Source organism: Zonotrichia albicollis, chromosome 18 (genome assembly GCF_047830755.1).
Source record: "Zonotrichia albicollis isolate bZonAlb1 chromosome 18, bZonAlb1.hap1, whole genome shotgun sequence".
Lineage (NCBI taxonomy): Eukaryota > Metazoa > Chordata > Aves > Passeriformes > Passerellidae > Zonotrichia > Zonotrichia albicollis.
Window position 1 is genome coordinate 2,797,709 of NC_133836.1, and position 27,944 is coordinate 2,825,652.

The 27,944-nt window shown below is 44.1% G+C and overlaps 1 protein-coding gene across 12 annotated transcripts in view; it reads right to left on the reverse strand.

Moving 5' to 3' along the window:
• Positions 1 to 27,944, reverse strand: part of KDM2B (lysine demethylase 2B) — a 110,600-nt gene that overhangs the window by 32,322 nt on the left and 50,334 nt on the right. For all 12 annotated transcript variants that reach the window (XM_074554693.1, XM_074554692.1, XM_074554691.1 and 9 more), the window contains 3 exons: positions 21,825 to 21,951; positions 13,333 to 13,787; positions 6,619 to 6,705 (listed from right to left, as the gene is read on the reverse strand). In XM_074554693.1, the coding sequence (XP_074410794.1) occupies positions 6,619 to 6,705; positions 13,333 to 13,787; positions 21,825 to 21,951 (669 nt within the window). The remainder of the gene's footprint in view (positions 1 to 6,618; positions 6,706 to 13,332; positions 13,788 to 21,824; positions 21,952 to 27,944) is intronic.

Here is a 27,944-nt window from a genome sequence, read left to right on the forward strand (position 1 = left end):
CCTGAAGCTGATGCTGGTTTGATGTTGTGCCATTTCTACGTGCTGGGATCTGTTTCAGACACCACTCTGGTTAAAACACTAATTGCTGTAACGAGTCCCTCACTGCTCCTGCTCCTCTGGGTGGAGCTGGCCCAACGATAGCTATGGCAGGAATTCTTAGTAAGCAAGCAAGTAAAAACTGGAAGCACTTATTCAAAGGTTTTCAGGAATGTTCTTTGTCCACCTCACACCTCTCCCCCTGAGCTGAAAGAATTCCTGATATAAAACAATGCTCAACACTTCTGGAAAATCACACTGGTTTCAAGTTAATCAAAACACTCCATTTTATGCTCTACCCCCTAATTTTTGCATATAATTGAATTTATTGTGTCCACTGATTCTTAGTCCATTTCCTTACTATTTCTTAGCTTTGAACAATGCATAATGTCACACAAAATTGGATCCATAAATAAAGGAGCTCTGTTATTAAAAACTGGTAGATTTTCTTATCTTCCCAGCATTTTTAAGGTGAAACACCAAAAAGAGGGGAAAAGTTTCCTCGCTGGAATTGGTGGCAGGCATATGCAAGTACATAGGGACATCTGTGGGGTCCAGATCTGGAGATGGTGGCTAATCCTGCTGTATTTTATTATTTAAAATACAGGTTCATTCTAAAAATCTACCACCCTTTTCATCACAGCTGTGCACTGTTCTTCTTGTGTGCTCTTTGGTTCAGACTGCAAACAATGATCTGAAATCTAACTTCCAGCCTAAATCTATTTCTGGTATGTTTATATTCACTTCTTCCCATGCCAACATTGTCCATCAGCTTCAATAACTCTTTTCCTGCCCTGATTATTCTGTTCCCTGAAGTCCACACAACAATCATCTCCCCTTCAACTCTGCTGGGCCTTGTCCTGCCAGTCTCTGCTCTCCAACATCACATCCTGAATAGATGTGGTTGTGGAGTCCCACATCCACCCTCACCTCAAAACTACAGTGAATGGAACTCGAATAAAAAACAAAATGCTCAAATGTATTGTTTTTATATCAGAAAAGACTGAGCTGACTTGTGATTTTCAGCTTGGGAATAGAGGAAAAAATACTGAAACACAGTAATGGGGCATAAAAAAATCCTTGACAGCAGAGAGATGAACACAGACCTCATTCAAATTTCTCAGAATGCATGATACAGAGGGCATGAAGTGTATTTATGATATTAAAGGACAGATCTGAAACAACATAAGGAAGTACTTATCTACACAGAGCTTTATTAAACTGCAGGGGACACTGGCACAGGATGCTGAGGAGATCAAAAACATCAACAGGTTCCACAAATTATTAGGTAAATTCACAGAGAGAAAAAAATTCTACTAGATGAAGATATCATCTTCCATCTTAACGTGGCAGATAAGCAAAGGGAATCTCTGTATTCCTGCTTTGCTCCTATGGCTCTTTTAGCAGTGGTGACAGCAGCAGCAGGAACAGGACAGTGCCACAAGGACCTGGGCTGGTGGAACGTGGCTTTCCTCAGCCCAGGAATCAGCCTTTTGCTCTGCCTCTCACACATCAGCTCATATGAGTTAACCCTTCTTTTTCAGATGCATGGATGTGTAGAATTCTCCAAAAAGATTTCTAGTAAAAATACTGGGGCACAAACTGAACTGCTGTAGGACAGAACTCACTAATGACAGAAATAAGATGCTGCCATCCTAGAAAGGCCCTTTTAATGTGATGCCCTCCTGTGACCACCCCAATCCAATAAAAAACAGCCTGAGAGATGTCTTCCTTTTTTTTTTCAATAATTACTTTTTCTTCCTGGTTCTCATGCCCTGATACAGAGCTATGAACATTATTTGCACTGCCAATTGCAGGGAAACTGGTGTTTAAAAAAAAAACAATAATCCAATCAAAGTTTCAGTTTGTGGCCTTTACTAATTAATAGTATTCCATTAAAAAGGAATATTACCATTTCCTTATTAGACTTCTCAGCTATCTTCCAGGTAAAAATTACATGGAGAAAGAGTATGAACAGGCATCAGAGAAACAGCCACATATTGCAGCACTGTTAACCAGCTCCTGAAAATTACAGCTCCATCTCCTGCTCACAGCCAGTCCTAAATATATTTGGACACTCACTCTCATTGCAAATGCAGTGGCTTCAGTTTTGTGCCAGGTAAGAGAGATGAGAATCCAGCTCCCAGTCTGCATTTCTAACTCTTCACAGAACAGGAGAGTCCAAACGTATTTTAGTTCTTTATAGCTGCTCTTCACAGACAACTAAAGATCTTTATCACATAAAAACAGAAGGCACTGCCACAGAGTGTAATTACATGCTGCTGGAGTTGACTGTTTTCTCCCAGAAATAGGAAATAGTTTGAAAAACGTGGTTTCTGCTTAAGCCATATTCTGAGTTCCCTAAATAAAATACTATCCCTAATTCCTGTGCAGATAAATGGGAACTCTGGCACTGCAGGGCTGAGTAACTCACGGGAATGGGTTTGGAGCTGGGCTTGGCAGGAACCAGCTTCCTGCTCCAGTGACCAGCTGTGAGTTGCCACAGTGGAAAATCAGGTTTAGGCTCTGTTCACACCACCCAAAAGTTCCTGTCCCAGGGATGGGGTGGAAGTTGGTAGGGATGATTCCTTGCTCCTCTTTAGCTGCTGAAGAACCCAGCACTGAAGGCAGTGTGCCCTATGGAATCTTTCCCAGCACAGCAGCATTTGTACAAAGGGTGCACTTGATGATCCTGGAGGTTTTTGTAACTTTAATGATCCATGACTGCAACCCCCCAGCCAGCACTGAGCCCTGCACCAAGGGAGGAGAGGCCGGGGCTGCACAGCCCCAGCACAGGAACAGGATGGGGGCTGCACATCCTCGGCCGCATCCGCACCAGCAGCACTGGCAATGTCCTGCCTGCAGGGGCATGGCCTGTCAGCCAGCAGGACAAGCAGCGTGCACAGATCCACCAGCCCCACATTCCTGATTCCTTCAGCAGGCCTCAATTAGGACTGCTGTACATATCCTAAGACCACTGGCACTGGACTGTTGTCTCTTACTGTACAGCTAATAGAAAAAGGTTCTTACTTCTACTGAAATAGAGTTTCCAAAGGGGAGGGAAAAGGTGCTTAAAGGAGAGTAATTATTGTGCTAAATAATTATCAATAAATTATAAGAAGTACAAGCAACTCAAAATAGCTCCATAAAGATGAGTAAATATAATCTGAAGAGGTGTCTATGAATCACACTCCATCTCTCTTATTACCACAAAACAATAATGGTTCCTACATTTTACTACAGAACTTTTCACTGAAGATGCAAGAGATCTTTATAACCATTATTTCACCTCCCAGCTGGGAAGCCCCATCTCCACCAGGAAGAGCTCAGGGAGCAGGAATGTGCCATTCACCTCACACGACACCAGGTGCTGCAGCAGAGCTGGGAACAGGAGCAGACCCCGGCCTCCCATTTTGTGCATTAACCACAAGATCATCAAATGTCACCCAGTTATTCCAACTACTCACTAACCCATTGCTGATCATTGCTTCTTGTGCCAGAGAAGCACTCTGTCTGTCAGGGAGCTGCAGTGTGACTGGCAGCCCCAAGGGCTTTGGGAAAGGTGGACAGAGCAGGGCCAGGACACACGGACAGGTCTGCCTGTACTTGGCGAAATGTCCTGCCCATGACAGCTCCTCCTCTCTGGAGTGGGGTCTGAGGTGAATGGACACAATTCTGCCTTAAACCCCAGCATGTCACAGGCTTCAAGAGCCATTCTGCAGCTCTGTGCATGCTGCTCACGTCACACAACACGTGAAAGAAACTGACTTGGGTTTAAAGGGAAACATTATTTACTGCTTCAAAAATCGTTCAGGTTACCAAAGGCACATTCCTTCAAAACAAGTCAATGGAACCAAGCTCAACCTTCCCCAACTCGGGTTACTTACCCAGACACTCCCTGTCCCTATTCCCTGACTTTAATCAGGGTTCTCTCCCTCTGCTCTTTGCTTTTCCCACTCCATCCCTTTTCAGTCCTTGCTTCTCTCCTAATCCTGCTCTCTTGCCATTTCTAGTCTCTTCCCCTCCTTTCTTTACAGTAATTTCCATTTCCTTTGAAATGTTTTGGCATTTAATGCTGGCTTTATTCTTCCTTCTCCATCTGCTGCTCTTGTCTTTCTAAATCTCTTCTGGAGCCTTCTCTCGGGAGAAAGCAAGAGAGATGTACTGTGTTCCATGCACTGCTTCATCTTTCTGGATTTCAGTTCCCTTCTTTGCCTTTGTGCCTTGGAATCAGACAATCCTGCTGTCCCTGGAAGCTGATACCAACTAAAATGTCTCCTTGCAGCCCCACAGTAGCAGCACTGTGCTGTACTGGATCTCCTGCTCCCTCTGAACACAAGGATCTCAGAGAGCACTGGGAAATTGCTGCCACTTCTCCTATAAAAACTACAAGACTGCAGAAAGCAAAATTACTGGTAGATTTTACTCCCCATGCCTTGTGCTCAACATTTGTGGGATCTTCTGGCTATGGAGACTTGCTCCACCAGCTACAATCCATTTTCCAAGGGAGTTTCCCCCTCCCTAAGGGTTTTTCTTCTCTGTAAAATCTTCTATTTCATTATCAGGGCTTACAGGGAACAAAGGAGAAATAACCAAGCTTAACTACTAAAACTGCTTTTAGACAAATCTCCCCTATATTGTCTTTCCCACAGATTTTCATTTGGAACTCAAAAGCTCAGCTCTGAGATGTCTCTTCCCAGCCTGCTCCCTTGGCCTCTGTTCCCAGGAAGGGAAATAGCTGCAGCATGGAAGATGACAAGGACATTTGCCAATTAGAAGCACCACAACAAATTTCTCTTGGGAAATGTGCAGCCCTATCTGCAAGTGTACCTTTGAACTAAAACATAAGACATAACAGAAACTGATCACAGATTAAGCAAGGCAAATATTAAGAGAATGGTGAAAGCATTTTGTCTCCTATCAATTTTTGTTTATTTCCAAACTTCAACCTAAAGTCTGACTATCTGAGAAAGTTTTCCTTATATTTGTTATTAACTGGTATGTTTGATATTGTCATACCAGTGGGAATGATGCCTCCTGAATGTTTTTGCTTTCAGAAAGGCAGAAGGAAAATAAACACCTGGAAAAAAAATCCCTTGCAGCCAGCAAGATGGATTTTGCAAAAAAGGGTAAGATTTAAGTCACAAAAATTACAAATCCTTTATAGTTGCACTTACATTGCCAACACACAGAAATAAAATAGAAGAAATGAAGCATTTATCAAGGTTCCAAAATAAAGTGAACAAGAACATTAACAAATGCCAAAGCTTATAAAAGCCTCAAAGCACTCAGATCCTCCCTTCTCTCACAAGCTCAAAAGGGAGTCAGTTTGTTCCTTAATTTTATCTCACATGTTTCCCACACCACCTTTTCTCTGGTCACAGAGATTTTGCTTTATCCAATGCCTGGAATATACTTGACCATGGCATGAGCAGCAGCCATAAACAGAGGAGTGCAGAATCCCACACCTGTTTCTCAAGGTTTTCCACTGTTGTTTCTAAACTGATGTTTTAAACACAGAGCATATTCCCGTGGATTTATTACAAGCTAAAAGGGAAATATGTATTTAACAAGACCCAATTCCTCTGAAATGTGCTGAGCTAAAACCCAAAAAGAGACCAAGAAGGAACGTGATGAATCCTGCCCCACTCTCCTCTGGCAGCTCCATGTTTGTGGTCTCCTGCCTCCCACCTGCAAACAGCAAATTCTCATGGCTACACGTGCCACACCAAGTTCACCAGCACAAGAAGTGAGAAGTGAGTGAATTATCTTCCCTGATAATTATCTGAAAGGTATCTACAGGGATAACGACAGATTTTCAGATCGAAGCCTGATTTAAGCTGACCGACCCTTTCAGCATTTCTAAAGAAATAATGGATTATAAAACTAATTCAGTGAAAAATGAAAGTAAAAATAGAAGCGATGAGACATCTTCTAAATAAGCAAAGCTGCTTTTACAGCGTGCTGAATAACTGCAGTGTGGTAAACATACCACTGTTATAAATAACAACCAGCCTTTTGACATTGTTCTTTCGGTAATTATTTCAAATTCTCTATCAGCCCTAACGAAGCAAACCTCCTGGTTCTCCTGCAAAGTGAAAAGAATGACTCCCATGTATAGGAGGAAAAATTAGGATATAAGGACAGAAAACAATGCTCCAAAGCTACAGTGGCACAGTACAGAGCACTCAGGAAGTCTCATGGTGTGAGAGAAAAACCATCTTCTCGTTCAGATGGGAGTGTTCCCTAAGTGACTGATTTGTAGCATTTACACATCATTTAATTTTACACAGAATGCATCAAAATTTTTAGATTTAACCATAATTAGTAAACGATCAAGACATATCAAAGTTTTATACTGGTAAGTAAGGCTCAAATTCTTTTTAAATGGAAACTCTGATTTCTTTCTGCTAAGGCAATTTCTTGTTTTGCTTCAAGTCTTAATCATAAAACCATTAAAATAAACATTTTGTGTTAAAAATGCTAGCAGCTGCCAACAGATAATACACAGCACTTTGTCAGATTATAGATACACACCAGACCAGGCACAACAATGGTTAGTAAGTAATTGTGTCTCATTACCTTTGTGGTCTTCTTGGGCCAGCTGACCACAGGGACACCCGAAATGGCAAGATTTTGGTCATCATCAGCATGCTCCTTTAGTATGTTCTGTTGTAAATGAAAAGGCCTTTATTAACCAGAGAAACATTTCTCCAACTCAAGAGTGCAGAGGCCTCTGCTCTCGTGGCAGAGGACAAGATCTCTGCAAGTTACTTTTGCTTCCAAACCTTCAATTCCCACTGAAACTCTAGCACCTCTCATTAACATCCAAATGTGAAGCTTCTTGCAAAACAGGCAGCAAAATCAGCCATCAATCACCTCAAATGTTACAGAATTCTTTAATACTGGCGTGTCCAAGAGCAGTGTTTTAGCAGTGTCACCTCTCTCCCTCAAATCCAGGTCATTCAATCCCAAGTGACCCCACCTCTGACCCTTCTCTCCCAGTCAGGCCACAGAAGGCCTGAGAAGCAGTGAGGCTCTGCCCCTGTTATTTCAGCCATCACAGGCATCAGGTGTGCAGTCTGGAGCAACCCTCAGGTGCCTGATCATTCAGGTAAGCCAAGAACAAAAATGTGCTCTGGAGCCTTTCATCTTTTCACACATGGCAATCCAAGAGCACCATCATCCCCCGTGACAGGCAGGACAGAGCTGCTGAATCCAGCTCCTTTATGTGACCAGCTGAGGCATTCAGGTTCCTGAGAGATCACCAGGAAAGGATCTGAATGGACAGCATTAAGGGAAAAAGATTGGTCTCCCCTCCCTTCCACTGCCACCAAGCCCTTTTCTCTGATGCACTGCTCTAGAGATTTCGTGAGTGGGTTGCACAGGCTGACACAGCTTCCACCACTGTGAATCACTCCCATGACCAGTAACCCAACACAGAGCTGGTGAAACACTCCATGTGCAGCTGGGAGCAGTCCACGCTCCCCTCCCGTGACTCCCTACATGCTCACTAATTTAGCTACAAAACTCTTCATTTTGGACTTCAGGTGGCTGAAAAGGAAGAAATGAAAACAAAAAAAAAATAGTAGTCAGGAGGAGGATTCTGCTGTGCTGCTGAAAACTGAAGGCCAAATCAGCACCAACAGGTTAAAGACCAAAAATAAAAAAGCTCCAGTAGAACAAATGAGAACTGCAGGTTGGAAATGACTTCAACAGAATATTTAGGAGATGACCCCAGACAATGAAGTTCAGCAGTGCAGCTCCCAAGTATATGAAAAAAGCTTAATTAGCCAACAACAGGCAGCAGGCTCTGTCAGTCCCCAGTGCAGCACTCTAGTAATTAGTAATTTCACACACTATACAAAAAGAGCTTAAAATACAGTAATTGTTTTAATAGGGAGCGCACTTGGAATTCATCTGTAATCATCCACCTAAGGCCCAGAGTGTGATGGCAGGTTCCAGTCCCCAGGAGCCTGGGATTGGATCAGTGTCCCTGGGCTCACTCTCTCCCCGGAGCTCAGCCAACCTGTGCCCCTCAGCCCAATTCCCCAGGCTGTGCTTCCATGGAGCTGTGCTACACCAGCACAGAGCTGCTCCTGCACACAGCACCTCCCCAGCAAGGCTGTTGGTGATGCTGCTCAGGCTGGAAGCAGCACCAGGGACCAAAATAAGCAATGCCACAACAAGCCCAGTTTCATCAGCCTGGTGCTGTGGGTGCACTCAGGGGTTTGCAAAGCTGAGGGGTAAAACCCAGCTTGTCCCAAGCTGGCTGTGATGCAGAGTCTGTATTGGACCTGCTCTGCCAGTGCAACACCCGACAACTTTTAATCATTGGCAAATTAACTCTGGCCAAGCTAGGGTGAAGTGAGAATTTCTTTTCTCATGTCCTTTTCATTTGGAGAGAGATCTCTGCATTAACTGAGCTGTGACCACACTCTGCAAGTTCAATCCTAAAACTGAGAGCTCTTTTGTATTCTCATTGCAAAATTCTCCAGAACAAGGAGGCGGCTTGAGAGCCATAAACAAAGGACAAATTAATCCCTTTTCACTTTGCCACTCTTAGGTTTGAAAGCCTGTAAGACAGAAAATCTCAACATTTCCACTAACGACTGTCAGAGACTCGGAGTTCAATGGAAAGCACAGTATATTCCAAGAACTTGGCAAGGTAATGAAGGTTTCTTGTTATCATATGTATCACGTGAAAATATTATCCAAGGAGAAATGCAAAACGATGGCAGCTTCTCATGTGAGGCAGCTGAAAACAAGGGCTGTCTGCACAGAGCCCAGCACAGCACAGCCACACTTGGGCTCACTGCAGTCAAGTGTCAGCTCCCAACAGGCTGGGGGAGGCAGGGTTTTGTTCACCTGCTTAAAAACAAGAAAAAAGAAGATAAAGAAAAGCCATGGGGCTCCAGTTAGAGGAACAACGTGATGCTCTTCCAGCACAAGGTGGCTCAATTCATTACACTTGAGGGCTGTGGTGACAACAGCAGGTATGAAGGGAAGAAGCTGATTAACTGTGTAAGAATTCAGCTTAGCCATTAATTTCAAAAGCACAGCAAGGAATGACTCCCCTGAAATACATTCAGTAGAGGGAGGTTTTTTTCTGTCATCAGAATGGGAAGGGGGTAAGATTTCTTGGCAAGAAAAAGTAAGAACATATTTCAGTAGATATCATCTGTCTTGCACAAGAATCTTCTCCTGCTGCCAAGGAGTTGCAGATATTTGACAACCTCTGTTCTTCAAACCGAGTTTCTTCTGCTCTAATGGACTTCCACAGGCCCTTCTGAAGAACAGCAGTGCTTCTGCTCTGAAGTGGGCAAGGTCTGTGGCATTAGTAAGAGGCAGATCTCACAATCCTGTTCCCCAACAGCAGCAGAGGAATTGCCATCCTCTGGTACCACACAGAAATGTTTTGTGCAGAATCAGAGGCTGCACACAGGTGAGAATCCCTGGCAGTGGTTCCACGTGTGCCACAATCCAAGGCCTGCTCAGCTTTACCTGTCCTGTGACGTGGAGTGCAAACTGCACCAAGGAGGACAATGGTGATGTATCACAGTGACCTCTTCTTCCTCATGCACAAGCCCACCCCAGCCCTGCTGCAACCACCAGGACTGAATTCCCTGTTTGGGCTGAGGGAAGAACTGCCCTGCTCTGCCTGTTCCTCTCTGCAAATAAGGCTCCCCTGTGCTGCTGCACTCCATCCATCACGGTGATAAATGGGTGCTCAATCTGCAGAGGCAGCACTTGGCACTTCTGGATTGCTGTGTCCCCACCAGACAGGCACACTTAGTTTGGAGCTAAGATGATGTGTAAGGAATTTACACAGGCTTAGTTTAGTTTTCAGTCTCCCTTCTGGTAAGGAAAATAAATTACTTTACTTCAGAAAGTCTCACCTGCTTGACATTAAATAGCTGTAAATAGCTGTGGTTGTGTTTACCACTAAGAGCAGTAATCCAGTCACCCATCCTTTACTGTGCTCCTGCTCAGCTGGGAAAGCATGGATTCTTTGTGAGCTACCCCGATTCCTTCTGTGGAACTTCACATCACTGAATAAAATGGTTTCCTTTCTCCAGTTTAACTATCCATATCCTGTTTTCTGAAAACATTAATTATCTTCCTGAAGCACAAAGACAGACTTGAATGTCATACAAAAAAAGTTCCTGAGTGTATTTCATTAAGAAATAAAAGTGCTAGAATAAACACTGATTTATTTGCTTCAGGAAGAAACTTGTTTAAGACTTTCCCAGCAGAGCGAGAGCTTTCAGACTTTGTCAGAGCATGTTCTTGCTATGCATTTGTTAAAAATAACTCTCAAATGGGTGCACTAAAAGGGTACTTCTAATAGGAAGCATTATTAATACATCACATGCCTGAAAGTTGGGTTGCCCGTGAAATAAACCTTGTTAATACAGCCAAGCACAGTCACAGCACGGGTCATTAGCACAGCTCCTGCAGGATTCCTGCCTCCATTCAGCCACACAGCTGAGTGCTGCCCTGGGTATTCATCAGGGTGAGCTAAAGGGGCTCTGCTCACTCCACTGCTGATGCTATCAGCAAACCCCACCTTGTTATCTGTACAGGTTGGAAAAGTATAGCAAAGTAAGAGAGGACATGATTCAGTGGTCAAGGAGATAAATACCATTCTGGAAAATGCACTGTATTTCTTCCTCTGCCATTATGTCTTTATGTGGTACAGGGCAAATCTTTTAAGTTAAGTTTCCACAGGGTGTCATGAGTTCTATGCTCCTGCTCTTCCTCACACCTTGGGATCTGGTGCTAAAGACCAGAACTCCTGCTCTGCAGAAATGTTCAGCCACGACTGTTTCAGTATAATTAAAATCATCTTTTGCATATATCATTGTTAAATACAATAACTGTCCTGTGGCATGTAAAGCCAGTACCCAAAATTGCTTTTACCTGAATCTCCACCAGTTCCCTGTGATAACAACAGCTCATCCATCATGTGTGGAGCAGAGGGTGGGGATCCCTGGGAAGCCCAAGGGAGCACTGATTCACCCTGTCCAGCTGAGGGGCTGAACATCAGAACCTGATGGAAGAGCAAGGGTGGAACTGCTGCATCCTCACACCAAGGAACCCTGGATCCTGCCAGGACCATTGTGCTGGAGCATGCTCAGAGAACTCAAATCTGTCACTTGGCAACTCCTCCCTCAGCACGCCCCACCCTTTGAAGGTAAAAGCTCTAAACACAACTCACACACTTGGGTTTGACTTTTTTTTTTTTTGAAGTGAATAAACTGAATAAAACAAACCTCATGCTCTGAGGAGATGGGATGCTTTGGCTCCACTGTATCCCTCCCAGGAAGGAGGGATGGCTGCTGCACCCAGGCTCCCAGAATGGGTCACACCTTGTCACTGGCTGCCTGTGACAATCTGCTGATGAGCAAAGAGAAGGCCTTGCTGGGCATCCTGGACTCCCCCCTGATCTGGAAGGCAATGTACTCAACTGCCCCTGACTGCCCCCATTCCTTCAGAGCCCCTGGGAAGGGGATTGTGCAACCACAGGGAGTTATGGAGGAAGCTGACTGCAATTTAATTAATTTACTCTGCCATACTGACTTCTACTCTCTGAAGACTGGCTTATATGTGGGTCAATACTGTAAAAAGATGGGTGAGAAAGTTCTTTAGCAGTTCTTTAGACACTGTTCAAGAAGATGTTTGAGTTTACGTGGTTTTAAAAAGTCTGACTCTGGCTAATCAGACACAGACTGGCCAAACATCCAGAGGTGATTCCAGGGGAAACAATCCTGCAGCGTGTCTGATGTTTAGATGTGGTCATGGGCTCTTTCACCAGCAGGGAACCATCAGTATCCAGATGTTGGGCTACATCCTGATGGTTACAGCATGTGCTGGCAAGGACACCAAGTTTAGGAGCCACAACCAGTTATCACAGGAGATGGAACATCAAGCTGTACACCATAACTGGCAGGTGCTCACTCAATACCAGTTACAGCACAGTACCACCAAAAAGGTGATACTGGCCTTTTTGTAACAGTCCATTTGTGGTTCTCCATCTCTGTAGTCAGTGAATCCAGTGCTCTGGAGAGGAATAGGAAAACAGATACTCCCACACTGTGCTTTAAGCCAGATTCACATATGGTACCTTGCTGTGTTCTGGGGAGATGTCTCACAGCACTCTGGAGTCTGGCATCCAGAGAGGGAGAGGATCCCACTCACAACATCTGCACCAGCCATTGGATGCTGCACCCCTTTGTGGATTGTGAAAATTACCCTGGGCATCAAGCTTGAGAAGGAACATGACCATTCTTTCTGCTTCACCACAAATTCAACTTCTGGTCTTCATTTTGACTTCTGATTAAAAGATGACTGATCCCAGAGCAAGCTGGTGAATCCACATCTGCAGCTTTGAGCAGGTGTGTCCACTTTCATGTATAAAGTGGCTGATTTTGCATGAAGAAAATTCCTGAGCTCTTGTGGTTTACCAGAATGAGAGCAGTGTATCACACTTCCAAGCTCCAAGATCAGGGAATGTGGTTCCACTGCACACTGCACATGTTCAGCCTTCTCCAATGGCTTTGAAGCCTTTCTAAGCAGCTGTTACACCACTTGCATTAAAATAGTACAGCCTCCCTCCCCATTTACCACATAAACACGTATTTTCCCCTCAGATTGTGCCTTACAGAGCTCTTGTGTATAGAAAATATGTAACTGAAGACCCAGACTGTTCACAGACTGAAAATTCACAGAGAAGTTGTGGCACTAGTGAGTACTCACTCCTCACACCAACTCCTAAACCAATACATTGTACCAGTGGAGAATAATTATCAACCTATAGAGGGCAATGGAGGAAAGGAAAATGAAAAAGGTGAAAGAAAAAAAAAAGCAGCTGGAAGTGTTAAGACAATCTATCTTCTGAGCTGCAATCAAGTATTTACATTTTGTATGTGTCAGCTAATGAGGTGTACACCAGGGAGACACGAGACCAAAAAGGGCTGATTAAAACTGTAAATATAAACAGACTTTTTGAGGTATAATATTTACATGTGGAACATAACAAGTGCTGAATTATGAGAGGATATAAACTTCTGGCCACTACTGTGACAGTCAGAAAGGACTGTGTCACTTAAACCTGGCTGCAAACAGGAGCCAGAGACAGCTTTGGTTCGAGGAATCACTTCCCTGTCAGCCAGAGCAGCCTGACATGAGCTGGTCACCACACACCTCTGCCACCCCTCTGCAGCAGAACTCTGCCTTCTGCAGAAGAGTTTGTGTGAGCAGAGTTTGTGGGGATCACCCAGTTATCACACCCACCTTCATGTCCTCCAGGAGAGCCTGAGGGTCCTCAATGCCTTCTGGAACACACTTCTTGTTCTCTGGGAGGGATTCAAGCTTTTCCACCAGGGCTTTTAAACCCTTCAGTTCAAATTCTGTGAGGTGAGTCCATTTGGTTGAAACTTCTGTGGCTGGAGACCCCGTGGGTGTTTTGGGATAGTCCGTGGGGGTCGTTGATTTGATGCTGTCGTCCGACTCATTAGACAAAGTTCTTTTCAGGTACCTCATTACTGTGGCTTTCTGTTTCCTCCCTGCAGCCTCCTTCCCCTCTGAGTGTGTGCTGTTGGGTGAGGAGGAGCCATCCACCAAGGATTTGGAGTTCTTATCCAAGCTGTCATCCTTCTCCTCCTGGAGATGGGCATCACAAGATTCTTCATCCATGTCTAACCACGAATCTGATGAGTAGCTGTCTGTGCTGCGTTTTCTTTTTGCATCTGAAAGTTACAAAAAGAATGCTGAATTTTTAGCCAGCGTAACCTCACAGCTGAAGCACTTCTGTACCACTGGGGCCAGGTGCTGCCTATTTCAAAGGGCACTGGAGAATGGTTTAGTGAGTATGTGACAGGAATGGGCTTTATTCAGCTGATTTTTAATTTTTTTTTTCTTTGAGGGGGGCACTTGTTTGTCTGTTTTAATGCTGGTTTTCATTAACATCTACTCAGTTCAAATGACTGGGAAACATTTAGGGAAAAATTATGCTTTCTTCAAAGCTTCAGTCCTCTATGCCTTCAATTAGGAGGAGGCAGAGCTCTTAAGTCACACACAATTAATTTTCCCACAAATCCGAAAAAGACCAGATTCGGCAGCTTTACAGCTTTAAGAGGAGAGCTAGCACAGAAGGAGGAGGGGGAGATGATGGCAGAAGGCACGTTAAAATGCTGTACATCATCATTCTTCCAGGAACCCTGCACAGCACAAAATCAACTCCTCACTACTTTTCCTCTCTGCAAGCAACAAGCTGTTGATAAAACAGGAACCTCCAGTTGTTAGTGCATGAACACTCATTGCTCTTCTGAGACACAGGATTTCAACTGGGCTTATTTTACGACAACAAGACAAAACACACTGAGAAACACAGCGACTGTCACAGCTACATGCTACTGGTTTTTTTAATGCTGTTCCCAACATATTTTAGGTACTTCTCAGGAAAATTTAAAGGCAAGTTTCTGAGTCTAAAGATCTATTAATCTTAATTTCCTCCTAAGAGCCCCAATTGTTACCCAACTCCGTGCAATCAAGCAGTGAAAGCAATGTAGGAAACCAGTGGCCATGGTTCCCTCAAGCACACATCTTTTCTTATTTATTAGACACAATTTCCCTGACTAAGTGAACAACATTGAATGCAGGCTAGCAACAGCAGGAATTTCTGTGGAAAACACAGTTAACACTGGCAACACCCAGTTAAATCAATTTATTACTGGCTGAAATGGGTATGAGATCAAGCTGCAAACAAAAACACACTGCAAAGGAAACAGAAGTCACACAGAAAAAGTGAGAGAACAATTAATGAAAAGTTCCTTTCACAGCTTCCATGCTTTGCAGTAGCTTTGGATTAGGACAATGTGAACCATGCTTAAGGAAGGATTAAATGGACTTTAATGAGAAAGCTCAGCATCCGGCTGTTGAACAGAGAGGTTCAAATGCTGGAGCCCAGTTCCAAGGTGGAGAATTCCTCCTGGTCACAGAGACACCCCTTGTCTGTGCTCATCTGCACCACCTTGTCACAAGCACACTGGCCAGAGGTGCCACAGTCAGGGGCCCTGCTCAGCTCTGGGTGTTACTGTCCCACAGACACCCTCTGGTCACCTCACACTCCCCAGGGCAAGAGTGCTGCTGCTACAGGGTCTGCAAAAACCCAGCATCTCCATCCACTCCACTCCTTCAGACAGGCTTACATTTTTCCTCAAAACCAAAATGGCCATAAAATGACTCCTGAAAGCAAGTTTAAGCTGAAATGCCTGTGAAAAGATGGCAGCCACAGAAAACAGCAGCTATCAGCAAGGCAGGGTGCAGCTAAATCCAGCTCCATCCACAGGGCAGGGTAACTTCCTCCCTGCAAGCCTCCAAAAAAGCCTCACAGATTATTTTGTGTGCTGAGGTGGTGGCATCAGCACTCCAAAGCAGCTCCTCCTCTCTGCTCTGTGCTAATACACCCCCATGCTTTTCTTAGAAAAATAAACAGGATTAGAAAATATCTTAACTAGAACATTTAAAACCCACTCAGTTATCCAACTTTTATTTCACACTCTTTTTCCTTTGTCCACAGTAGCAAGCACACGTACCCACCTCAAAGGCTACATAATCAGCTTATGTCATTCTCCCATTTTACAACTGAGGAAACAGATGCTTGGAGAAAGCACGGTTTGCTCATTGTCACACATCAAATCTAGGGAAAAACCAGGAGTCAGAATCCAGGCTGCTGGATCCAGGGCTGGAGCCCCCTCCCCTGAGCCACACAGCCCTGGTGAGCTGTTTTACAACTGACTCAAGCACAAAGCCCAGCCTCAATGGAGAAAATGCCAGAGCTCTGGCATCAAACAGGAGAGGGTGGAAGCAGATCCACATCCCTACGCTGCAGGACGGTGTCATCAACAGAAAGTGGTGTAAATCTGCACAAAGACAATTATGTTTCTGTCCTCCTGTGCTGTGGCTGTGCTGAACAGGAACTAATGGCTGTGACTGGGGCAAAGCACAAGTGTAAATAAGGCCTACAGAAACGAGGGAGATCACGTTATGGAGGTGTGAATAATTTACTCCAAGTAAAGCTCTGGTGCGAGGGGGAAAAGCTTCCAAGAGACATCTCCACTTTTTGTCTCTTGCTCTAATCTGTGGAAACAAAAGGCAGGAGAGGAGTCGAGCACCAGAGCACGCTGGGGCTGCTCCCAGGAGGAGGCAGCACACAGAGGGGGTGGCAGTTCTGCTCTGCCAGCTGCCACCGGCACCAGGCAGCCACACCTGGGCAGGGACAGCAAAACCAACTCCCATCTAAGCCAAACAAGCCAGCCCAGCAGTGCCCTGCTCTCTGCATGCCTGGCCTGACTCTCCCCCGGGCACAGGGCTTGCTGCTGGCCCGGAGTGTCCCAGGCTGTTCTGGAGCACCAGGGGATTACAGCGCTGCTGCTCTCCGGATTAAGAGCAGGCTGCTCTCCAAACACAACAACTGTCTGCTGCTGCTGCTAATCTGAAAAAAAAAAAGCACCAAGGGAATCAATAATGGAAGGATAACTTCAAGGTGAGGGAGATTCAATTTTGTGTTTTCAAGTGTTTTGTTGTAATGCAGCATGCCATGATTTTTATTTATTCATTTCAATGAAAACATTGTCTGACAGAGTTACTGTGCTGTGAGCTGAGGCCCTACATAAGCATAATCTGCATTTACTCTGTTGAGAAGTGCATTTTAAGCACTGTATTACCAGGGCTCCACTGACTTGGAGGTTTCTGGTTTATTAAGTCTCCCTGTGGGGAACAGCACCTGCTCAGCTCAGCTGTTTCTTCTCCTGAGTCAGTGCCCCAGTGGGCCCCAGGTCTGAACCCCAGTTTCAGAGGGGATATCCAGTCTGGGCTCCCACACAGCTTAGTGCAAAAATACCTTCACCCCCCTCCTCTCAAAGCAAATACAACCAGCTCATCCAGACCAGTCTGTGATCTAGCTCAGGGAAGAGGTGGAGCAGCACAGACTTGACCACAGGACAGAGCATCAGAAACCTTTTCTACAGCAGTTCACTTCCCTGTGGCTCTGGGCAGACACTTCACTTTCCTCACAGTTATCCACTTGTACAAGAATAATTATACAGTTTCCTTCCTTGCTGAAAACCAACTTGCTGTATTACAGAACTTAAAAGAAAGGGATGGGGGTCAGGCATAATCATGAAACCTTTCTGAACTATTTAGAACAGTCCAGTGTCTACCTTGCCATTCCCAGCTCCAAACCCTGCCACTGTGACTTGGGAGCAGCAGTTGCTAACAGTCTGCTAAAGACAGCAATGACATTTTCATTAGCAGAAAAACCCTGAGCACACTGGAAACGTATCCCATTGCTCCACTGCATGGAGCCCCCATACGGGAGCCACTCAATATACTCAGGTACCTGTCTATCACAAGCAAATCTATTCTATCCCCTGAGGAAGAAGGGGAAAAAAGGAGACATGGCTCCTTCACTGTGCCAGAGGGCATCTTTTCTATATCCATCAGGCTTAACATACAGTTAGAGCCATCCTGTTAAAATTTTAGCAATGGGAATCTTCAAAGCTGCAGGCTACAGAGAAAGCACGTCTCTGATAGCCCAGGATCTTCTCCCAATTACTCTTTGTCAGCTCACTCTCAACATCCATATCTCACTGAAGGTCAACTGTGGTTGAAAACATCCAGTACAGACTCATTCATGATAAGAGTAAAAATAATGAAGACATATCCACCCTGAAAAACAGAACACATTCAAATCTAGTAGGAAACCCAAATAGGCTCCTTTCTGATTTCAGCTGGCAGGACAAATGTCCCAGTTGAGAGAGACAAGCAAAAGAAAAGAGAAAAAGAGATTGTGTGCTTTTCCAGCAGGCTGTGATCGCTGTCATGCCGTCATCCCCCGGAGTGTTTGCCCTCCTGGGAGGGATCTGAGGCAGAACAGCCCCACACACTGCCTGCAGACACAGCCTGGAGATCCATGCTGGCCTGAGCAATGGGGGAGGAAGGCACGGCCATCATCCTCCACCTCATCTCCACCTGCACTCACGGTTTTATTTAGGGAGTGCAAGACCCCAGGTTTCAGCCGTGCCTCCACGGAGGTGGGGCTTTGTCCTGTCTGAAGTTTTGTGAGCGGAGACATTTAGAAACCACAAATACAAAGAACAATACAAATACAAATTGCTACACACAAGTACCAGGACAGAGGTATCACAACACAATCACACAAATTCACTTTCATTCTGTTAAATTCACTCTGAATTTAACAACCTTCATGTCAAAGCAAATAAATACTATGTTATAAAAACACAGTATGCGTTATGAAATGTTATAAAAACATGTTATAAAAACACAGTATGAATTGTCTAAAGATATCCTTAAAATCCAACTGCTGATTAACTCAGTTTTCTGTGTTCCCCAACAAAGTTCATTATCAAAACAGTAATTTTTTTTCTTTACACAGGAGAACAGAATCCCCACAAATTTTGAGAACTACTCCCTTGTGAATCCCAGAGACTGTGGCAGTGTCCTGCACTATCTCTAGTCAATGTCCTCCTCTACTGATAATCACTTTCTTAACTTCAAAGATCCACTACAATCATTGTACCAGAAGCTTTGTAAGGAAAGAAAGCAGCACAACTGGAGGGTGAAAAATAGACAGCTCTAGCACCCAAAAGGAAAGGCAGAAAACAGACATTTAGAACAAATTTAGAACAAATTTCCAGTCAAGGAAATTGTTTTTTAGAAGCAGGAGAAACACTTAGATTATTCAAGAGAAACTTCTGAAAATGAATACAAGAATTTGAAATTTTTTTCTTAAACCAAGAAGGACAGCAGACAATTAAATCTACTGAGGGGTTTGAGGAGAAGTTAAGTACTTTGCTTCATTACTCTTTAAGGAGAATAATGGGAAATTCTTTGTCAAGGGATACTCCCTCATGGGAAATCAAGAAATTGCTTGCAGATAGAGAAGTCCCTAAGGAAGAGACAATTTAAGGACTTTTTCAGCTCTGAAGAAAAGCTCAAAAACAAAGAGGTAGGGCTTGGAACACTGATGTCTTTGGGATATCCCATCCCTCAGCAAGTGAACAAAATCAAGATACAGGCTCCACAGAACAAACCAGTTTTAACTCAAAGATTACAGTTCACAGAGATTCAAGACACACAGATCAGTCAAACGAAAAGCACAGCAAGTATTTGAAACTGTATTACTCACACAGAACAAAGCAATGCAGCTTTGTAAAGATAAATAATGTACCTTTACTCCTTTGAACTTGGCAAATGCCAAAGTGAAAGATCCAGCAGTATAGCAGACCTGGTCTACTGAACCACAACCCCCACTAAAATAATTATTTTAAGGTTAAGTTTCTGCCAAGAAATAAAAACAAAACCCCAAGTTTCTGACAAAACAAAAGCATATGTCTCTCTCTGCCAGCAACTGAAGCCAGCACAGGCCACAGGACTTTGAGGAAGTCACCACCAAACCCTTTTCCAAGTAGCCAGGCTCCTTTTCCTGAAGCCTTTGGAGCTGGCACTCTTTGGTCTTGCAAAACAATCCTGTTCCCTCTAGACAGTGGACATCTCCAGCTCCCAGTGAGTTATACATGACTGGGATATCTCCCAGCTAACTGGACTGAGGCACATTTCGTGGGGATCACCAAACTATTATCAGTAATTATGGAGCTGGGCTGGGATTCACACTGGTGATATTGCTGGAAAAGGTCCCATCTCAATACCCTGAACCATCTACTCTCCACAGCTAATTTGTTCTGAAATGCCACGTGGCTGATCTGGCACCTCTGCCCTGCCTGCAGGACCAGCCTCTTTGCATGCCAGCGCTTCAGACAACAGGAGATTGCTCCTTATTTTCCAAAGAATGCAGTTGTCACTTTTGTCACTGCTTTCTGAAGAGCTGATCCAAAGGGATAATTCATCCTTTCCACCTCTAGGATGATCTTATGAGAAAAATTCCTCTGGACACTGAATTTCTGCTTAACTAACCTTTCTGACCAGGGTCTCAGAGCTAAAATGTGAAGCACCCAAATGCCCAGTGACCCCAGGAATTCCCCCTGGACCATCCACATAGATTATTAGCTCCCTTAAATTATTCTTGGTCACTAAAACTCACTGGAGAGTGACATCTGTAACTTCTTCAATCCCTTCTGCTAAGAACTGTGTTCACAGGTGAACATTTCCTTCTCTGTCCAGAGCCTGGGGCAGTGCCAGCCATGCCAGGCTCACTCCAAGTGGCACCTCAGGGAGCAGGAGGCACAGAAATACTTTAGTCCTCCTCCCACTTAACACTTATCAGTTAAGATTTAGCTGGTGCTGGTGCTATTTGCAGCTATTCTGTGCTTAAAAGCAGAGGGAACGTGGCCCACCACCACCTTCCATCAAAAGCAGGAAAAAGAGGGCAGTTCAGCACAGCAACAATTGGACTGGCACACATTGATGCAAAGCTCACACCAGTGCCAAGGAAATGCCTCAGGCACATCTGTCTGTCCTCTGGCTCATTTTCAGCTCTTGTTGTAAAGGTTTCTTTGACCTCCCTGAACTGGGGTGACAGATCATGGAGATTTGTGTAGGTGTTTTCTTGGGTTTGCTTTTCTGCAGAACCAGAACCCAGTCACCAGAGAATTACAGGAGAGTTTAAGGAAAAGAGAAGAGAAAGAAGGCAGGTTTAGTGACCACAACGTGTTCTGTACAGGAGCTGCCCTACAAAAGGACAAAACATCCACCCCACCAGAGCACAACTGCAATTCACACATTTCTGCTACTGAGGTGCTGTGCTGAACATGGCAGTAAATCCTCAACTGTTTGGCAGATCATCCCAACACAAACATTACTGAAACCAATGAACAAACACATCCAAAAATTATTTTCTGGGATCCACTTGCTAAGGGAATGTTCAATGTGGGGGCCTGAATATATGTTGTATTGTAAGACCTGTGTGGTTCTGAGTTGCTCCAAACGAGCTGCAGCTGCAGGGTCCTTAGTTGGGCAGCAGCTGTAGCTCGTGAAGGTAACTGAGATAAATAGGGGTGGGTCAAGAGCCCAAGAGGAGCCCCTGAGAAGAGAGAAAGGACTGTGCTGCAGAGAATGGAGAAGAGCCCCAGCAGAGAGGGAAGAACAACGCTGCAGCAAAGATTACAACAACTGGTGACCCCGTGTGAGGAAGAACACACAACCAAACATCAAAAGAAGGTATGGAATCCCCCGGACAGCCGAGAGCTGTGGCAGCCTGAGAGCTGGGACTTTATAGGGATATGTATATATTCTATGGATGTATCTAAGGACAGCCGAGAGCTGAGAGCTGGGACTGTATGTATATTGTAATTGTATAATTGTTAAAAGAAAAGGGGGGAAATGTGGGGGCCTGAATATATGTTGTATTGTAAGACCTGTGTGGGTCCGAGTTGCTCCAAATGAGCTGCAGCTGCAGGGTCCTTAGTTGGGCAGCAGCTGTAGCTCGTGAAGGTAACTGAAATAAATAGGGGTGGGTCGAGAGCCCAAGAGGAGCCCCTGAGAAGACAGGAAGGACTGTGCTGCAGAGAAAGGAGAAGAGCCCCAGCAGAGAGGCGAGAACAACACTGCAGCAAAGATTACAACAGTTCAATACGTACAATTCAAAGCAGATTGGTACTTCATGGAAACGCTTAAGATCCAAAAATCTTCCCCACCCCAAAATAAACAGTTCATTAGAATTTCTCCAGTTCTCCAGTTGAGTTTCTAATGTGCTTTGCAGAACCCAAAGCAGCAGCTGTGGATGTGCCCTGCAAGGCCTCACTCACCAATGACCATTGATTCTCTCTGGTACTCCTTGCTCAGGTGGCAGCGCTGGGTCACACAGGACACGTATCTCTCCAGAACATACCAGCACATCTCATAGTAGAAAGGATAGCGGAATTTGGCGTGCACCTGCAAACAAACCAACACCGTCAGCCCTGGGGAAGGCAGGGAAGTTTGCAGCACAAGGGCCAGTCATCACTGCCATGGTGTTATCAAGAGCACAGACAGGGTGAGCAGGGGGAGGGGACAGGGCGGGAGCAGGAGCTGGATGCCTCCAGCATACGGAATGAGGAGCAGCCTGCTGCCACGACAGCATCATTTCTTGCTTCACTAATTTGTATCCTCTTGGGGTGCTGGGAGAGGAGAGGGTTTGTGTTCTTGTGAAATCATGAAACTGATGGATGGCCCCTACAGAATTATTTACCTGCTGTATAAACATAGGGTGGTCACATACAGATGTTAGTCACTACAACTTAAAATAAAGGAGTGGGTTTTCAGCTCCTGAACACTATCACAGCATTTTTATCAAAATGGCAACATTACCTAAAATGAGTCAAGCAGGAAATTCATCTTTTTCATTTGTGGTTGTCTCAACAATTTGATTAAAGAAATGAAGACACAAATTCTTTATAATTACACATTAAAGTAAAAATCCCTTATGTGGTTCACCTTTTGGTAGCAAGTTAGCTTTTGGCACAAACAGAGTAAGAATAGAAGAGCAGGATTTTGACAAAAGATCCTATCAAGCTGTGTACTTTTCCTTACATCTCAGACCTGTTGTTCTCACACAAAAAGCTGAATTTTCCAACACTAGTTATTTGTAAAGGTATTTCAGATACAAAAGAAAACAAAGAGGGTTTCCTTCCTTTCCAACACAGTTTTTCTATCTGTAGAAGGTCACTGTACCACAGAAGGATCTGGGAAGCTCCTAAAATGCAAGAAGATGTGTATTGTTGTGATTTGTTAAAAATGGATGCCATGCATCTTGCATGCACTTGTACTTGCACTGTACACCTTTCTCTCCTGGTGGCACAGAAATCTGAGTTTTGCAGGCTCACATGCACTGCACTGGGGTTACAGGAGCTGCTTTAAAACATTCTCTGCATTTTCACTGCTCCCTAAGCCCAGAGGTGGCACCACCTTTAGTGAAAAGCTGAACTGCACCAGAAAGGAGTATTACCTCAGAAAATAAACCAAAACACCACCCACCACAGATGAGCCAAAAGCCCAAATTCTGAACAGAACCACTAACCCAGCAGCTGCAAACTCAGCCTCAGCTCTGCAAAGCAGGCACTGCCCAAACACCTGCAGGTGATCAAAGCACCCACCTGAGCACATCATGATTTATGGAATGCCCAGATTTGAAACCTGGCCCCAAGGGGGACAGCCAAAGAACCTGCCTCTGTTCCCAGGCACGGGAAATGCAAACACTCTTAGCAGTAAAACAAAATGTAACAAAGGCAAAAGGTACTGTATTGTCACACTAGATATATCACAGTGTAGGATCAAATACTCCATGGCAATCCTCAAGTTAAAATCCCTTCAATTCAACACAAATACAGCTGGCAAATCTGAACTGCTTGTTGCTACAGGTCATGCATCCAACACTGCTGCACCTTCCCAAATGTTTCCCTGTGTGATTTGTTACAAAGCACACATATGAAAAAGGAAGGGAAAAAAGAAAAGGAAAAAAAAATCAACCAGCCAAACAACAACCCCCTAAATGTGAGAACATTTAACCCCAGGGCCTTTTTGCATTGAAGAAAATTTTTCCTTTAGTTTAGTTATTTGTCATAGAGAAGAGATCAAGTCACTTATGACTATTAGGGAACACAGGGGAAATTATCCATGCTAAAATATATGCTAATAAAGGAACTCAAATTTTTCCAAGAGAGCACTGCAGGAAACAAAATTTGCAAAGAATTGACTTACAAACAGGAAGCCGCCTTCCACCCCTCAGCCTTCAAAAGGTTTTCAGCCACATGCCTGGGAATATTAAAGACATCATTGCTCAACATTTGTTGACAGATTCTGAGCTTCACCAAATTTAGTTGTTACCAATGTTAATTCAATGTGAAAGACAAGGCAGTAATGCATGCAGTGCTCCCATTATGTATATCAATCTTTAATATTCAATTTGAGTTCCTAATTGCCTCGCTATCAATGTTCCAACCCACAGCAAATCCCTCCATGCCTCTGTAATCCACTGTTTGCCTGAGAAGGCTTTGCTTTTACAAACCTTCAGAAAGAAGAGCTCTCTACACCATCTGTAGACAGAGATACTGTGCAGGGATCTACAGGGCCTTGTGCCAGTAAAGAGACTCCAACAGTGCTTTAAAAACTTTTAAAGTTTGCCTTATGGAAAAGCATAGAGGAATACGCTCTTTGTGATATCCCTGAACATTTATTAATTATAAGGGATGTGAGCTGCATTATGTGCATGTCCATACTCCTTCCATTGTACACTCACAGGCAAATGAACTCTTAAGGGCAGGGGAGGAGGAAAAGGAGAAAGAAGGAAAAAATTGAAAATGTTCTGTGATGAGTTGGAAGTGTAATATCTGAGACAGACACTGCCAGAGGACTGAATTCCCCACCAGCAGGGAAATACACTGGATCATCTAATAGGCATTTCCAGCTCAAACTTCTGTGATTAATAATTTACAATCCACTGAAAAAAAATTTAATTATTCCTGTACAGCAAGAAAAAATCCTCTCTGGAATATGATCCATTTCTTCAGTTCAAAGTGAAATTATTTTAGAGATTTATATACCCCTCCAAAAACAAAACAAAAACCCTAAGCAAGTAAGACACACGTTTTCCTGAAAAAAGTCATCATCTCTTCCACAATGCCCATTAAAATCATTACAAACTCCACTTGTGTTTAATCAATCTAATCACAATATTGAGAAGCAATTTATGACTATTTACAAAATAATTAAACTAACCACTTAATATGTTATCTTACATTCGAAAGCCAAGGGAATAGCAAACACCATCATCTGTGAGTGACCACCTTACGTGTATATTCACAGTGCCCTTGTTCCCACCACGTTCCAGTATTTTCAACAGTTAAATTTAGATTAATTGGGGTTAGGTTTGACACATTCTTCCTCTTCAATACTGAGAGCTGCATCACCCCTGTGCCAAATGATGAATCCCTGCATGGCATCCTGCTCCGCAGCTCCTCAGGCTGGGCTTGCAGAGAGTTAAACAGCTTGGCCTGTTTGACTGGCTGTTAATTGGCCTCCAGGAAAGCCAGGCTGCAAAATGAGAGTCTCTACGAACTGTAAGGCTGGAGAATATTTGTTTACCTCAATTGCACATTAGGAGCTGTTTCCAACAATAGACATGTTTTTTATTACTCCTTAAAACTATTTTTAAATGGCTACAACCCTCTTAAAAAGTCTCCCAGGGGTATGAGGAATTAAGCTAGAATAAGCATGACAAGTATATAAACTAGGCAATTTTATCAGGCTGTAAATCAGCATTACCATTTCAACCCTGTATTTATTCTTGTCTGAGCTAAGACAATAACAACTACACCTAGCATAAAAATGACTTTGAATATCAGCAATCAAAGATGATTAAACATTACGTAGCAGGTTTAAACACAGTGAAACCTCCATAAAATTGCTCTGTGCAAAATGAAGAGAGGAAGCACACCTGTATTACACTTTGATTTGAGTGTAGCAAATTACTTTGTCAATCACATCATGTAATTTACTTCTGTGCCATACACAATGGAAAGATCAATACTGATGAGAAACTCATTTGCAGTGTGCTCATACTGGCAAATTTGGGTGAACTACACTGTACTGAGTCTGCCAGACCAGGCAGTGTATGAATGGAATTATTTCAACATAGAAATGACAAAATTTGATTGACAAAGCAAATAATGTAGTACACACCAGAATCCTGTTTTGAAACCATTTCCCCTTCAAGATTCCTGCACGACATTTTTAGTTGGGGTGGGGGGGGGCAGTGTTATTATTTCTAAATCACAGTATTGATTTTCCTGCCTTCTATCAAACTTCTGTCTGCCTTAGCTGCACTGCTTCTATTTTGTTTCTGTGCAGAAATTCTTGCTATTCTTCAGCTGTTCACACAGTTCTGGTTTATACATCTGCCCACGAGCACAAGTTTGTGAGCACAGGTACAGCCTGTGCGTAACGCGCTGCCAGCACAGCAACATCCAAGTGCTGAAATTGCTTCTGTGAAGTCCTGGATATTCTGGGCTGCTGGCTTTTCGAAAGCACTCCAATATTTTTTGCAAGGAAAATGATAAAGAACTACACAGACTTGAAAGAAAATTTAAACAAAAAATGACAAGAACAAAGGTCTGATTTGGGATCTCCAAATGTTGCAGTATCCCTTGCCCAATTAATGGTGACAGGATATTTTTCAAGATGCAGGTACCCAACTCCCACAGCCTCCTCTCAGGATCAGTGTGCCAGTAAATTTTAAGAGGCATTTCAGTGTAACTGGCTGGTTAGTTCACATTAGTTACCAAAATATTTGACTGTTATAAGGAGTTTTGCCTGCTGGCATAAAAAGCTTAGAAAATCAAAGCTGCACCCAGCTTCCCAAGGAGCAGGGCCTTGAAGCACAGCTGAGCAGCCACAACCCAGGTTGTGTGATCTTGGGTAGCTCAAGTCCTGGGTGAGCAAAATGTCCATTTGTATACCACTCAAGAACAAAAGAGCATTTCCTGCCCATCTTCCCCAAAGACTTCAATGGAAATCACTCATTTCTGGCACTGATCCTCCCTCCCAGTCTCCCCTTCTCCAAGTGAGCCCCTGTGCAAACATCCTCCCCAGCAACAGCACACCTGCAGTGACCTCCCAGCATCTGCTGCAGGTTCTTATTTACAGTCACTCTGGAAACCTCCCTGTGCCTCTGCCAGGCGAGCCCCTTCCTGCTCCTGTCACCAAAACCTTCCTGTCCAAGTCCCTCTGCACTTTCTCAAGACACTTGACACTCTCACCTGTTCAAAGCCAGGCTGAATCCACTCTGGTCTCTGCTTCTGCTCTCTGCCACACTCCTCTGTTCTAATTCCCCCTAAATTTCAGCTTTTGTCTTCATCTCTCTTCCAATAAGAATTCAGTTTTCTGCTTCTCTCCGTTAAAGTCACTCCAGGAAACCCACTGCTCCCACCAGTGTTTTGCAGTGTGAAGATCACCAGGGAGGCTGGGGGGAGCACACCTCACTCCCACTGAGGCAGAGATGTACTTAAAACATTTTGTATTTGCTCCAGGCCTATGCACTCTCACTGCAAAGGAAGCAATTTGGGGTAAAAGCCAACTTGGAGCAAGATTTGTGCCCTCTTGTAGGGGTGAACAACAGTGAACTGCACTGATGTCCACAACACACTGTTTTAAGACTTTTTAGTGAAGAAGAATTGCAATTTCCTGCTATTCTGCTAACACCAGAGCTGGCACCTGTGTCAGGGGTTTATCAGCACTGTCTCAGAGTGAGGCCTCCAAAACAGCCCCCATCTGGATTGCACATTCCTCTGCTCCATTTTTATATCAGAATGCCACAGTGGCCTTGCACAGGTTATTTAACAGCCTAATAAAACAGAGTCACTTCCTTCAGATCCTGCTGCTTTTTGAAACTCAGTGGGTATACGATGAGCAGGTGCCCTGTTTATTAACCAAGGATAAAGCTGTCACCCCAACAAAGAGGTGGCCCAGGAACTCCCCAGCCTTTCCCCCAGGTAGGTGCTCAGGCAGATGAACATCACAATGTTCACATCAATGTCCCAGCCCAGCCTCTCTGTTCCAAGAAATCTTGCATGGTATCAAGTCCCTGTAGTGACTGCCAATTACAGAAGATGTCATTTCATACACAACTTCTGCCCAGCTTTGTCAGCTCAGCTGTGGGCAGCACAACCAGCCCAGTGCCATCAGTTCTCCAGGATCATCCACCCCAGGTGTGCACAGAGAGGTGACAAGCAGAGGGTTACCAGAAACACTGATACAAAGGTCTGTAAAGTGCAATGTGCTTTTGTGCAAAAGGGAAGGTGTTTTATGGAAGTTTAACAGGCAGACAAAAGACACAGAAGGGACACATCTGTGGGAAGCACATGAGTAAATCCCACTAAAAATAACCAACATTT